The sequence below is a fragment of the Carassius gibelio genome, chromosome A2 (assembly GCF_023724105.1).
Source record: "Carassius gibelio isolate Cgi1373 ecotype wild population from Czech Republic chromosome A2, carGib1.2-hapl.c, whole genome shotgun sequence".
NCBI classification, from domain to species: Eukaryota; Metazoa; Chordata; class Actinopteri; order Cypriniformes; family Cyprinidae; genus Carassius; species Carassius gibelio.
The window spans coordinates 15,263,907-15,279,186 of record NC_068372.1 but is presented as its reverse complement, the minus strand read 5'-3'; the positions used below and the strand labels follow the sequence as shown (position 1 = coordinate 15,279,186).

General features: G+C 36.5%; 1 protein-coding gene across 4 annotated transcripts in view; it reads left to right on the top strand.

Moving 5' to 3' along the window:
• The window catches only part of tox (thymocyte selection-associated high mobility group box), a 54,683-nt gene that overhangs the window by 25,522 nt on the left and 13,881 nt on the right, over window positions 1–15,280 (top strand). The window contains exons 2-5 of one of the 4 annotated variants that reach the window (XM_052615571.1): window positions 62–127; window positions 2,636–2,743; window positions 11,575–11,823; window positions 13,616–13,663. In XM_052615571.1, the coding sequence (XP_052471531.1) occupies window positions 62–127; window positions 2,636–2,743; window positions 11,575–11,823; window positions 13,616–13,663 (471 nt within the window). The remainder of the gene's footprint in view (window positions 1–61; window positions 128–2,635; window positions 2,744–11,574; window positions 11,824–13,615; window positions 13,664–15,280) is intronic. The other 3 variants (XM_052615578.1, XM_052615591.1, XM_052615580.1) reach the window with 3 other exon arrangements.

Genomic DNA, 15,280 nt, shown 5'->3' with positions numbered 1-15,280 from the left:
TCAAGTGAACGTTTCTGACTGTTTATTTATTGTTTTTTCTCCTCTCTCTGTCTGTTTGCAGTACGACAGTGAAAACATGTTCATGAGTATGCCAGAGCCCAGCCAGGACTTTGTGCCAGGGAACCAGGTGGGTTAATTACTGCTCACTCCTTTTGTTTTAAATCGTAATTAAACAAATTTAAGCCGGCGCATCGCAAATTAGAGCCGCTATCAGTCGCCACCATAATCAGGGGCTATTATAACATGTAAACAAAACATTTAAAGCTTTGTCTAAGCTTAATGAAATGAAGCTTTAATGCATATTGTCGCAGGGTTTAATTTCCTCCATTTACACTTTCATTAAAACTACACACAAGTATGGACTGCAAACAAGGCCACGGGTCTATAAAAGACAGGCTGCAGCGTTTCTGAGCAATGCTCCTCTAGTTACGGCCGTTACTCACCGAGGGAAGTTTATTTCAGGATACTTGTGCTTGTTCGAACAACCAAGATAAAAGGCTGTTTCATCAGTGACTCAAGCTAGATAGTTCAGGACATCTCGCTATAAAAAGCAAAGCTTGATTAAATTTTTAAACTAAAGCATGCAACTGAGGTCAAGGGGGAACATGCCTGCGTGAGGAGAGCAGGTTGTCTTAGGAGACCTTTTACATGTTTGGCTAATGAATTACGGCTACAGGTTAATTAGCACCCCTCAGGACACATGCCACATTCTGCTTTTTGGAAATGAATGTGACAGGCGGCCCGGTGCACCCTAGACAGACTGATCATGTGTGCAAGTGCAAAACTGGAACTAGGATTTTTTTCCCACAGTATTTCTCCCGACTAGTTTTATCAGCCTGCAGCAGGCTATATTTGATGTTGCTGCTCTATTAAAACGTTTCCTTCCTGCTTTTGTCACGAGCTGTTTGGAGTTGGCCTGTTTTTATAGACACATTGATCTGAACTATGTGCTTGCATTCCATGAAATTTAAGCAAGCTACATTTTGACATTTCAAACTTTAAAAACGATACACAGTGGGATGCTGGAATATTACTCTAGGTTAAAAACAACTTTTCTGTAAAGTGCCTTGACGCAGCAAACACAATTAAAGCACTGAATTCAATCTGTTAGTTGATCACAGAGTTTGGCCTTTAATGTAAGACATGTAGAGTGTCATGTGCAATAGCTCCCTACCTCCCCATCTCACTGGTGTTTTTCTGATTACAAGTATTAAAAAAAAAGAATAATTATTCCATTTTCAGAAGTAAATTTAATAATGAAACACTCTTTAAGTAAAAAACTGTCCATATGGTTTGGCAGCCTGCTCAAAACATCCCCTGTCTTTTGCTTTGACATAAGAAACGTTTAACAGGTCTCCGTTCTGCTGAAACGTGTGAAGGTGCAATTCACACCTTTCTCACGCATGTCGAAAAACGTTATATTCAAACTTAATCATGAACACATTCACTTGTGGTTTGACAAAGTTGTAGTTTTCTGTGCACTGACAGAAAAATCTTTTAAGTTTGTTTGAGAAAGTCCTGGTCAAACATGGGTCATAATGGTCAGTCAATTGACTAAAGAGGACAATTAGTCAAAAGCATGTTTAATATAATATAATATAATATAATATAATATAATATAATATAATATAATATAATATAATATAATATAATATAATATAATATAATATAATATAATAAGAAACAACAACAATAAATATATATTTTTTATGATAATAATATAATTTAACATTGCAACTAGCCAGTCAGAGTATTACTGATTTACAAAAATAATATAATATAATATAATATAATATAATATAATATAATATAATATAATATAATATAATATAATATAATAATATAAAAAGTTAACTATTGAGTCTAATCTAATTGAACAATTAGGCAATTAATTATATACTGATCTATATATTATATATATTTCTGGTTGGCTGCAAGGCTGTTACTTGCCATTCACTGTCTAGTCAGAGTTTTAAATGCGCATGACTAACTATGATGTCATGTTGAGGTCACATGATTCCCTCTGAGTTTTGTGCTTGAAATACATTGAAATAAACACAGTATATATACATAATCTTATTGTGAGTCCTAAAAGCTCTTCAATAAGCATTCACAGTGCTTTGTGATGTAGAGAATTAGTGAGAATGACAGTCTGACCTGAAGGCTATAGAGAGTAAGCACAGTGGTGTTACGGCTTTCAATAGCAAGAGGAAAAATAAATAAATGATATTTGACTCATGTATTATTCAGCACACTGTGGCAAATGCATTCAGGAGAATGTAAAGGAAAGTGCAGTGAATTACAGGTCACTTGTTTCGTTCATGTAGTTTATACCTCTTTAAACAGGAAAAGCTGCATATGGTCCTATTGTGCCACCCATTACATAGCCTGAAATTGATTTACAATGTGCATTGTCTGCATTGTACATTCCCGCTCACTTTGTTTAATGTGCTCACGCTGCATGTTTGCTGCAGCTTTAATGTTGGGTGAGATGAAAGATGCATTGAGAATATAAAGCAGCATAGAGGCAAAAAAAAAAAATGGATTGAAGAGTGATGAAAGTTGAATGCATGTACTATTGTTTCTTGTTACCCTGCTGTGTCGGTTGACCCCTTGTCCTTGCATCCCACTGTAGTTCCGCGTGCCTGCCAGTCCCAGCCAGACGCACCACAGCAACAAACAGGCCAGCGGCCACTGGAAAAGAGACACCCCTACACACACGGACGGCCCCCGTCTGACATGGGTAAATAACCCCACACCAACAACAAGCAGACGTCCATCAGGGCAAAATAACAGCAGCTTACATCATTTGTGTGTCACGTGCTGTGTGCGTCTCATCCATATTTACATTTACACTTTTTTTTTTGTACTTTGTAAAAATAAATGAAACTAATTAAAATCAGACACCACTGCAAATGTTCCTGCCCATTTCCTCTTTGTTTTGAACACAAAAGAAAGATATTTGACATTCTAAAAGATTTAATTAAGATAAAATATATTAAAAGATTAATAGAGAGATAGATGACAACAATTTACTTTCACTTCCTGGATTTGAAACAGTATGTGATGATGCTATAGTATAACATAGCATACTAGCATATCAGCATTTCTTGCACAACGTGAATATGAAACACACTAGCTAGCTAGAATATACCCATCTGTTTTACAAATTAAATGTTGTCAGTAATCTTGATCGCTAATGCTAATTTGGAGAATGTTTTATAGTGACCCACTAAACTCTTATGCAGCGGTGCTGGCTACTTAGGGTTTTTATTCATTCATAGGCAGTGTTTGGAGTAACGCCGTTTAAAAGAACGGCGTTAGGTAACGACATAATTTTTTTCAGTAATGGAGTAATCTAACTAGTTACTTTTCTCGTCGTTATAATGCCGTTAACATTACTGGACGTTAAATGTGGTGCGTTACATTGATTTAATAAACGATGTAATCTGAACGCACCCCTGGCTCACACAGCGAGTGAGGAGGTGGGATAAAAACGAAATAAGCGATTATGATTGGGTAAGGCAGAGTCATGTGTTTCATGGTAGCCAATCTGAGCCAGTGTTTTTACGCCAGCGGCGTCAAACACACACACACACGCACGCGAGATTCGCAGCAGCAGCAGCGGAGATGGCGAGTTGGGAGCAATCCGATGAAAAGTTGGCATTTTCAAGGTAGAGATATAAGCACTAATTCAAATTCATTGTGGTCAAAAGCAAGAACGTGCATGTAATGTGTGACACACGCATCTACAAAGCTAGTGGCCAAAAACACTTTTCTTACAAAAATAATACTTGGAAGTGCAGGATAAAACTCTTGCTGTCTGTTGACGTGCAATAAATATTGAAAGTTATGTACGAACACCTGTGTGTTCTACTCATTTCAACTGACTTGTGAAAAAAGTCGCAGTTACTTTCCCTGGTAACGAGTTACTTTTATTATAGAGTAATTCAGTTACTAACTCAGTTACTTTTTGGAACAAGTAGTGAGTAACTATAACTAATTACTTTTTTAAAGTAACTTTTCCAACAGTGTTCATAGGTAGTACAACAAATGGCACTTATATAAATATACATTAAATTATGTACATTAAGAGAGAGAAAAAATAGCTAACCAGCTAGTAAAAAGTGAAAAATATATCAAAGACTGTGATACTGAATGCCCATTGTACGCATGCATGAAAGGATTGCTGTAATCTTAGAGCTGCTTTGAGTCTAGCACTACTTTTATGTTTCCATTTTAATCTTAAAACTCTCTTTGAAAATATTACTTTCTCTTGCTTATGAACTGCGGTCTCTATTTTCTGCTGTTTTCTTGCTTCCTTGCATCTCTCTCTCTCTCTCTCTCACTCAAAACATACTTCTCTCTTTCCCTCTGTTGGGAACAGGTAATTACTTTTATTGGCAACAACAGTTGAATTCACCTTGACCTCAGTGTGTGGTACGTAGCCACAAAGCTTTCTCCTTTAAACACACATTAACCAAATTAGAGAGAAGTGTACCCCTGTGCCTATTTTAAACTTCACACTCAGGAAGCTCAAACTGAAGCTGAAAAGCCTCCGCAGCTCCAGCACTAAAGGCAAAACATGGACTGCAATTGTGAATCTCGAAATAGGATGGATAGACAAAAAAACTGCTTAACTTTTTTCTTGTGCTTCCAATGAGGTGAAACACCAGACTGGCCCTTAATAGATCTGAAAAACGAAATATAAATATTAGGCTATGAGGAACTTGTTATCATTAATGAGCCAGTTTTTGTACTGACACATACAGTGCCTCAAAATCTCAGTTACAAAGAATAAATAAATACATAAATAAATAATAATAATAATAATAATAATAAAATAAAAAAAACAATATAGTTCGTTGTGCCACAATGGGGAATGTTGTCACAAAACATGGAGTATGTTGGCTTTTCATCCAAACAGAAAGAGTAATATATAACTGTGTGTGTTTATATATATATATATATATATATATATATATATATATATATATATATATATATGAAAAACTATTTATGAAACAGCAAAAAAAAATAATAATGTGAATACATTTATATATGTTATTTATTTCAGAAAGGTACGTTGTACATGAATCAACATTCATGAAGATAAATGCACCCCAGTTTCATTGATAGTCCCTTTGCCAGCATGTAGTATTTATGTAGGCATAAAACTAAAAGGAAATCATAGTAATAATTATAACAATATTAATCATCTTAAAAAAAATAATAATAATAATAACTTGGTCCAAGAACACAGTTACATTTTTCTGTTAAATTTGAGTGTATAGTTAAATCTTGTCCGAAAGCTTGACAATGGTTTGATTGTGTTTAAATCTTTACTCTCGGTTTGGTAGACAGAATTGACAGAAACAGATATTTGAATGTAAGGGAAATTTACACGAGAGGGACTTTTTATGAAGGAAACGTGTGTTAAAATGACATTTAAAAACTGCTGTTAATCTCTTGGTTGAAATCTGCCTGACTTTATTTCCATCAAAACATTCCCACTGACTCACAACACTTTTGAAAGCCTCGTAGCTTTGCCTGAAGTGACAAAATGTGATACTGTTATCCATCTGAACATCTCTGGACGTGGAGATCCGTTGCTCTCTGAAAGACATAACAATAATAACAGCCTGCAAAAAACGACTGAATCAATGAGATGTTAAAATACACCGAGCATTCATCAGGCAGACTGCACCTCAGCACGGTCTGTCAGCACACAGCTTCTCTCCGATCTTAGTATCTCCTCTTATCCCCCCTTCTTCCAACCCAAACCATGTGTTTCTTGGCCATTTAATAAAAGCCACATTTATTAACCCAAAATGGCTGGAGTGCTGAGTGCATGTCAGCCCACAAGCGCTCTGTATCAATGTTTATTTATTTTAATGCAGCAGCAAGATGAAGTAGTGTGAGCTAGCGATGCTAGATAAAGCCGACTACAGCCGAACACTATAAATATACACACTTCTCACATTTCTGGACCTTGCTCAAAGCCACTACTTGTGAAAGTGCCCACTTTGACTCACAGAGCAAGCAATGTTTGCCTAACAACCGTTGGTTTTTGTCTAAACCTGATTAGACTGGTCTGATCTGTGTTATAGAAGATGCAAAGCAGCATTCAGGAAGAGTTTTTGATATTAATAATATTCTGAACTATAAGAGCAGCACAGATGCAATATGTTATCTATTTGCTTCTTGCGCAGAATATATTTGCCTGCCGTGATGGTTTGACGTGTACTGTATATAGTCTCTGATGAGGGGGGTTGTCCGATTTCTGTGGGGGTTTATCTATCCACCACCCCCCTCCCCCCAGATGTTGCAGAGCTCTTGTGGGACCAGGAGAAAGCTGTGCATTTTAAACATGCATAAACTACCCTTGTGCTCTCTGCTGGGACTGAAGAGGCCCGTTCTTACATGTGTTTTTTAATGTTAATTCAGATATAGAAAAATTTTCATATGTTCATATACAACGTATTTATAGAATACTTTAAAAGAATCCGATCTTGAATACTATATTAAGCATCGTTTTTCTCATAATAAATATATATTATTCAGTTATTCGTGAATTGCATATTCATGCATGCATGAGCCTCAAGCTGCTCAAAGACATGGGAGTGGTCATTCTTGGACCGTGCCAGTATGCTTTGATCCCGTTCGGTTTATAAGACAGTGCGGAGGTGAAGCCGCGGTTCAGGTCAGATGAGGCTTCACACGCCCTCGTGTCCGTCCCCTCCATTAGACGAAGTTAAAACCTCCTCCAGATCAAAGTCATGCTTGACCTTGATGCAAGCACAAGACAGACAAGCCCTTCTGCATTTATCCAGAAGCTCTCAACAGTAATCGGCAGCTCAGCGGGTCCGAGGTTGTTTTGGGGGTCCAGCCAAATAATGTTGCATTCAAATGAACACTGCCCCTGGGTCCCAGAGGGATTCATTACAGGCTGAATTGCTTTCGTTGCCTCTCTCACACAATCCCAGCCTAGATGGCAAATGAAAAGCCATTTGAAAAAAAGGGCACCTTATTAAGTTTAACCACTGTAGCATTTAACCTGACATCTTCATTATTCAAAATTACGTTATGAAAAAGTCACTTCATCTGCAGGTGCAGGTTACTGTAGTCTACGCTTCCTTTTGCTGTTCTGTAGCAATTTAATTGGAGGAAGGGCATGACAACATGTTGGAGCTCTCCTCGTGCTGCATGGAGCTCTGGGTAATGATCCACAGCAAATCCTGGAGTGATCATGTAAAATAGAGTAGGTTTATTTATGAAAGTCAATTTTTTGCTAAGGCAAATACCTTTAAGTGTTGCCTAGAAAAAAGTTGCACTGCTAATGTCTAAGAAAAGAGACACAGCTTGTTTAACGCTCACTGACATTTTTTCCCCAATACTGAATATTGTCACTATGAAAAATGCCATTTTACCGTCAATTATAGGCTTTCAGTCAAATCTGAACAATAAAACAATTATGAAACACAAAACAATGCAGCAAATCAGCAGTAATAATTGTAAAAAATTTTAACTTAACTATAATTGTTTTAAATTAAACTTTCATGTGACTTGCCAGAATGCACTTTTAGAATATAAAATTCACCACAAATGTATTATTTATCATAGTAATAATAAACAAAACATATTATTATTAAGATATTTAAAAATAAAAATAATACATGTATTTTTCTCTATGTACAGTAGAAATATTTTCTTTTCTTTATCATGTTTATAAAAGTATTTTATTACTAAAGTTATTAAAAAGTGATTATTAAATATTGGAGAGGTTTCGAACTACGTGTTTGAAACCAACACACAAAACCACAGCTAGAGATAAAAACCCATTTGATTTAAAACCTTATAGTTCCCGAGATACAGCTTCCTCGTGTGACAGCTAGTCTCACTCATCCGTCTAAATTGTATTTCTATCAGAAAGCATCTCTCAAATTTGTTTTAATGCATTCTGTGGCATAATGATGGGGCGTATCTCTTATCTCAAAATGCATGTTTTCTCATCCACCTCGTATCTCAGTACGTGTGCACTTCTTTCATAATGACGAGCTGATTTACGCCTGTCAAGTTGGAAGGCTTATAAACAATGCTGCAGTAATTTAATGTGCATTTCTGCTGGTGAAGCATTTCTGCCACTCACTCACTACACTATGTTAAAAACACAAGAGCTCTTCTCATATCTTTCCACACTCTCTCGCTCTCTCTCATTTTTTCCTTATTGTCAGTGTAAACCACATCAGATACATAGTCCCCCAGTTTATTCCTCTGTCCCCCTCCGCTGTGAAGCTTTGATTGACGGCTGACTGTGAAGTCGCCCATAGACAATGATTCCATACAGCCATCATGACCATCATCAGTAATTGATAGTAGATTTAAATGACTCTCCTGCTCATTTGCCATTCATCTCCCACCAGTCCCATTACCCTTGTGTATTTGACAGGCAATCACCTCTCTGAGAGATTTGTTGTCCAGTCGAAATGATGTCACATGAAATGGGCAAGGACTTTACGAGTTGTTGATCTCAAAACTTGTCTTTTTTTCCACTCCTTCCCCTCCTTTGCATGCAGGTCCCGCTCTACCTATAGGCATAGCAGGCAGTCGCCTAGGGCCTCGGTTTTGAGGCAGATCCTCCATAACCGTAACATCCTCTAAACGCTATTCCACCAGTCAGCACAGGCAGCAAAATACAAAAAATTAATAAAAATCCAACTTTTTGTCATCAAAAAATCCTGAAAAACATATCATAGGTTATAAAATAAATATTCAGCAGCACAACTGTTTCTAACATTGATAATAAATCAATGTATTCAAATAATTTCTGAAGGATCATATGACACTGAAGGCTGGAGTAATGCCTGATGAAAATTCAGCTTTGCTTGACAAAAATAGTTTTATTTTAAAGTGTGGTAAAATAGAAAAACAAATCAATGCAGGGTTGATGAGCATAAGAGACTTCTTTCAAAAACATTGAAGTAGTAATGTGTCCAAACTTAAAAATGAAATGTTGTATAAGTAAAAAGGCTAGGAATCATATTTGTTTTAAGTGCTTTTTATTGGGGGTGGGGGGCCTCCATGATTTTTGCCGAGGGCTTCCAAATGTCTAGAAACGGTTTGCATGCAATGAGAATGAAGGTTGTTGGGAAACTATGTGTCATCCAAAGTCCTGATTTACACAGAAATTGTAGTTTTTCTTCGATGTTTCGTTTATTGTTAAATGAAAAGCTAAGCTTTCAGTGGAAAACCGCACAACTCAATTATGTTAAAATTATACATAGCGATCTGAATGTAACTGGATCGTGAATAGTAAACACTGAACTGAATGTACAGATATCGTGTGGGTAATTTCCCACAGCCCTGACTCAATATAGAAAAAAAATGAATTTACTTCAATTCATATTATGTAATTCAGTCGAGAACTTTCTGACCCTGGAGGTTTTATTCAATTACATAACATAATGCAAAAATATTTCAATTACCAACGACATGACTCCAGATGGAATTTATTAAACATTTCTTAAAAAAAAAAAAAAAAAAATAATATATATATATATATATATATATATATATATATATAAATGTGTGTGTGTGTGTGTGTGTGTGTGTGTGTGTGTATGTATGTGTGCGTGTCATTTTAGAGGCTGGAATTGGAAAAATAAACTGACTCATAGTACCTATCCCTTTAGACAATGAATTTATTCAGATTAGCTGGAACAATTTAGCAGTTTTTAGTTAAATAAGTGGATCTGCGTGAGATGAAACCATTTTTTGATAGGTTTGCATCCATCTAAAGCCTTATCTAAAGTCATCTTTTTCAACAAGATTTACAAGCACACAGATGTAGGAAATGTTTGCAATGCTCTTAATTTTTGTGCATTTCACTTTTTTTTTTCTCAGAGCCACACACCACATTACAGGGTTATTTATTTCCTGTGTTCTCTTTCTTGGCTGCCTGTTTACGTATCTCAGTGTCACAAAAAAAGAAAAGTGTAAAAAAAGAAAGACGAGACAAAGAAACATCACGTATATAATCGTTAGAACAAATAAACAAAATTGCACCTCAAAACAGCCATCCGTTCCTGCTCTTATTTATTTCTCTAATTTTCAACCCAAATTTAATAATTTCCTCTTCTTTTGACAATAATTACACGAATAAGTACATTACTCGCATGTATCAACAGCAATGTAAGCCACTGCAAACAGTCGTCTTGCTTTATTTATTTATTTGATTTAATTTGGCAGTTAAATCATTCCTCTAAGGGCCTTACTGTATGAATTATGCCAGCATATTTCCTGCAAACAAACGCAGACATCTGTGAGGCCCAACACAATCAAATATGCAAATGAGCCTGATACATTGGCTTTTAGAGGCAGAAGTAGGAAGCTCATTAAAACGATTATTGCAATCCTTAAAAGTAACAGTTGGACTGTTATTTAAATTGAGCTTGAATTTGGAACCAATTTCATACCTAATTGCCTGTAGTTGGCTGTCTGACAGGTTCATTTAGTTTGCTGCAAATAAAAGCCATGTATTAGAGATAATAAAGCAGCAGAAAAGAGGAGCCCCTTTGAAGGTAAAAAAAAAGAGAGGGATCGTTCGAGTCGTTTCGAGTCGAATCAGAGGCATATTTGTGCTTAGCGTTTCGTGAAGCGTTTACCGTTCTCGGGTACAGATAATAAACTCTCTGCCTTCGGATAACTGTATACATGTTTTCTACAGTACTTTACTCCAAGAGAGAGTGTTTACAGAATAATTTATGGTTTTGCTTGGATTCGTACAGCCTTTCATCTCCTTATCTGCTTTACATCTTTTTCATCACAGTCTAAACTGACAGGGGCTGGAAGAGGCAGCCAAAGCAAACTTCACAGCCAAGCGCAAGTGACTGTTCAGCCTCATAAAAGCAGCCTTTTGTTATAGTCTAATGAGACTGATTGACCATTTGCATATAATTTTACTTCCTCAAAGGCTCAAATAGCAGGAATGAATCACTGTAATGTGCGGCGCACTTTGATGTACTTTATTCAGCATTTCATCTGCCGCGTATATAGTTGTGATTAGTCTTTTTTTCTGTTATTGATACAGCATGAATCATTGCCGTTGCTGGATCGCTTCAGTGGCAGAATATAGAGCATCAAAGAATGTTGGTTTTCAACAAGATTTTTCTGTTCGTGCCTTAACCCATTTCACTCTCTTATTTATAAGTATCAAATGGACAGTCTGTCCTTGTTCTAGCCTACGGTTCGCCCCCCCATTGTGCAGTATTTCAAACTAACTGTTTGGAAAGCCTTTTCATGCTGCCTTTGGAGACACTCTTGACAAGAATGCTCTTGAGATTTGAGATTTTCAATGTTATAGCATTTGTATTTGCTTCTAGTGTATTTACCTCTGAATAAAAGATAATAGATGAGAAAAATGCATCGTTTTCATCATCACTAATGACTAGTCAGTCACAAATGAATCATCTTTTGATAAAGTTGGTTTTGTTATGCAGCTATCTTATGTAATGAGCCAGTCAGTGTTCTGAAGGGTCACGTAACCTCTGTCTGATGTGTCTCTGTTCGTCCCAGCAGTCCTACCCAGTGCACAGTCTTGGGGACGAAGACTATAACATCCCACCCATCACACCCCCCAGCCTCCCCGAACACATGCTGGCACACTTGCCCGAGTCTGAGTCCGGAACGTACCATCACCTGTGCCCCCCTGTCTCCCAGAATGGACTGCACCACTTTCACCTGCAAGGAATGGACCTGCAGGGCATGTCGGTCCCCAACATGTTGGGTCAAGATGGCGGCCTGCTCACCAACTCCCTCTCGGTGGTGAGTACTGGCGCTCTCTGACTTAGATCTGGGGCTGATAATCCAACTACCGTATTTTTCCGACTATAAGTCGCACCTGAGTATAAGTCGCATCAGTCCAAAAATACGTCATGATGAGGAAAAAAACATATATATGTGGCACTGGACTATAAGTCGCATTTATTTAGAACCAATAACCAAGAGAAAACATTACCGTCTACAGCCGTGGGAGGGCGCTCTATGTCTTCAGTGTAGACTACAGGAGAACTGAGCAGCATACAGCGCCGTCTCGTGGCTGGAGATGGTAATGTTTTCTCTTGGTTCATTTGTCTTAGTTCATGTCAAATTAATTTTGATAAATAAGTCGAACCTGACTATAAGTCGTAGGACCAGCCAAACTATGAAAAAAAAGTGTGACTTATTGTCCGGAAAATATGGTAATTATGGGATAAAATTTAAAATAAGTAGTAGTCGCATTGTGAGTTATAAAGTCACAATTAAGAGAAATATAGTTGCAATTGCGTGAGTTAAAATCACACTGAGACATATAGTCACATTATGAATTATAAAGTGACACTATGAGATATAAAGCAGCGTTTATGAATTATATATAGATGCATTTAAGAGATATGAAGTCACATTTTGAGATAAATCATGCTGTAAGTTATAAAGATAAAATAACGAAAAAAATGTGCTTCTATATAATCTAGTATGAAAAATGACCAAAAACACAGTTTCTTTCTGTGTGGAGGAAACTTCATTATAAGATGCTCATGCTCTCCTTTGAGATGTCACTAATGCATTTTGCATGAAGGAATTACACTACTCCAAAGTCGTTTCAGTGCAATAACAATGATTTAATTGACACAAATAAAACACCTCAACAGATATTATAAGAGGTTGGAGTGGCATGTAGAATGATTGAGATAGCACCCAACTAATGAGAGCTAATGTGATTTAACGCACAGCGAAACAATGCCAAATTCCCCATTGGATTAAGTTAATTAAATATAATTTAGCATCAAGGCACTCCTCCTGATGCATTCTGCTTGCCATGTAGCTGCTAGAGAGTTGTATAGCACAATAAGAAAATGTAGATACATTTTTAAAACTTTTGAATATTAGAAAAAAAAATCAGATGAATAAGGTTAAGGCAAACTAAAAATAAATAGTACAACTGAATAAAAAAAGAAGAATATGGTTAAGAAAAGAATAAATTAAATATTACAATATAGTATTGAATTGTTATAATATTTAAAATATTATATATATTTATATATATATATATATATATATATATATATATATATGTATATGTATATGTATATATATATATATATATATATATATATATATATATATATATATATATATATATATATGTGTGTGTGTGTGTGTGTGTGTGTATACACACACACACACACACATAAAATTAACACATAACACAAAATGTTAATATTGAACACAAGGATCTACAATTCGCTGCTACTTCTGGAGAAATGAAACCCAGACCTTAAATTTTGGTTAAGTGCAAGAAACCTCATAATGTGATTATGAAACATATGAAGTGCCGGTGAGGTGTGACTAACTGTGGTTGAAGATGAATGCGAGATGTGCTGCTAATCTGATGCTAGAGTCAAACTGAAACGTCTCCCCTTCATCTCTCACCCATTGTTTTCCATAAACCCCATGCTCGGGGCCAAACCTAAATATTGAGCGTTGTTTTGGTGTGTGATAGACCTTGCTAATTTAGCTTTTGTTAATCTTGACCTTTGTTTGACTATACAAGCACAAATGACTTATCTTTTATCAGAAATGGGCGCATGAAGGCGAAGTGATGACAGCCGTAAGAGAAATAATGGTAAAAACAATATTTTCAATTCCTTTGTTGCTCTTTTGGGAAAATGCACCTTCGTAGTTCCCCCTCTTAAACTTGCATCAAAAAGATTATTAACGAGTAACATACACATGGGTTGCTAAAAAAAAAAAAACACACACATACACAGAGTGACATGCACACTGAAAGATATTGAGATTCACAAAGGCATTTGTTCTTTTCACCTTAATGTTCTCAGTGCTTGGAGAACATCCATTTAGAGCGGCTATGAATTATGGTTGCCAGGCAACGGGACAGAGAGCTTGTAGCTGCAGTGGAGAATGAAAGAGCTAGCTGATGGAATTAATTTTCTCTCAGCATTAGCCTGTTGGAGCTGCTTTCTCTGGTGGAACAGAGAGTGCATTTATGTGCCTCTTACATTTTGCATTCATTTTATAGCTCTCAGAGTTTGCATTGTTTAGCCAGCAGAGACAGTTGAGTGAAATCTGCTTCACCTTAAAAAAGTATTAGATTAAAAGCAACATTATCTCTTAAGGTTTCACCATCTCTGCTCATTCCATTAAAAGGAATGAAAATAAATGCAGCGGAATGGCTAAATGGATCCCCTAGTTCTGAGAAACAGAAGGCTTTTTTTTAAAACATATAATGTGAGAGATGAGATCTCATCGGGCCGTTCTGATGAGCTCGGTGATTCGCATAAAATGCGACAAATTTATTGGAATTGCTCAGGTAAGGTTTGCTTTCCAGAAAGCCACATAAGCACAAGTTGATGTGTGTAAAATGTGCAAATCTAAACAGAGCTGACAGCGGAGGAGAGAGAGAGGCAGTGAGAGGTAAAGAGCAGCGAGATCGTCCATCATCAGCGCAAAAGCCACTAAATCCTCATCCAGCAGTGGCCTAAATAAAAAACAGGAACAGTAATGCATATAAATCTCCATTTATTGTAAAATTGCAGCAAAGAATAGTTTGCTGCGCACTGCAAAACTGGCTCATTTGAGACCTTGAAAGTGCAGTGTGACAAGCCACTTTTGTTAGGCAGCTTTTGCATAGATCATTTACAGTGAAGTTTAATAAGAGACAGGTATTTGCGTGCGGTCGTGTAAAAATCCAAGCGAGAGCAACTATACTCCAGCACGTCCAAATGACAGATGGTGTAATACGGCTTTAAGCTTTTATACTTTAAATTACCTCACTTCTCATATGTACTCCTGCATGTCATAAATATTGGGTGATTTCTTTCATGTAGACTGTGACAAGCTAATATTACCACAAAAAAAAAAAAAAAATATCAGCGATTTTAAAGCGGATTAACTCGAGAGGAAGGAAATTCATCGCTACGATTATGCCAGAATATATTTCGAATTCATTCTAATGATCAAAGGGGTAAACAAAAAGCCAGTCTGTCTTATAGCTTATAAAGATCTACAGTAACACAAGGACATGAAATACACCCTCATTACTCGTCCTGAAAAAAAAAAAAGTCCTTATCACTGGGCTGTGGTTTTATTACCCTGAGCAAACAATTGGCTCTGATCTAGTCCAGCACTTAAGCTATTTATACCTTTTTAATGGAAACAGAAGGACATGAAAGTGCCCCTGAAGTGACAGCCGGAGTAAAGTAGACATTATTTTCCTCTCTTT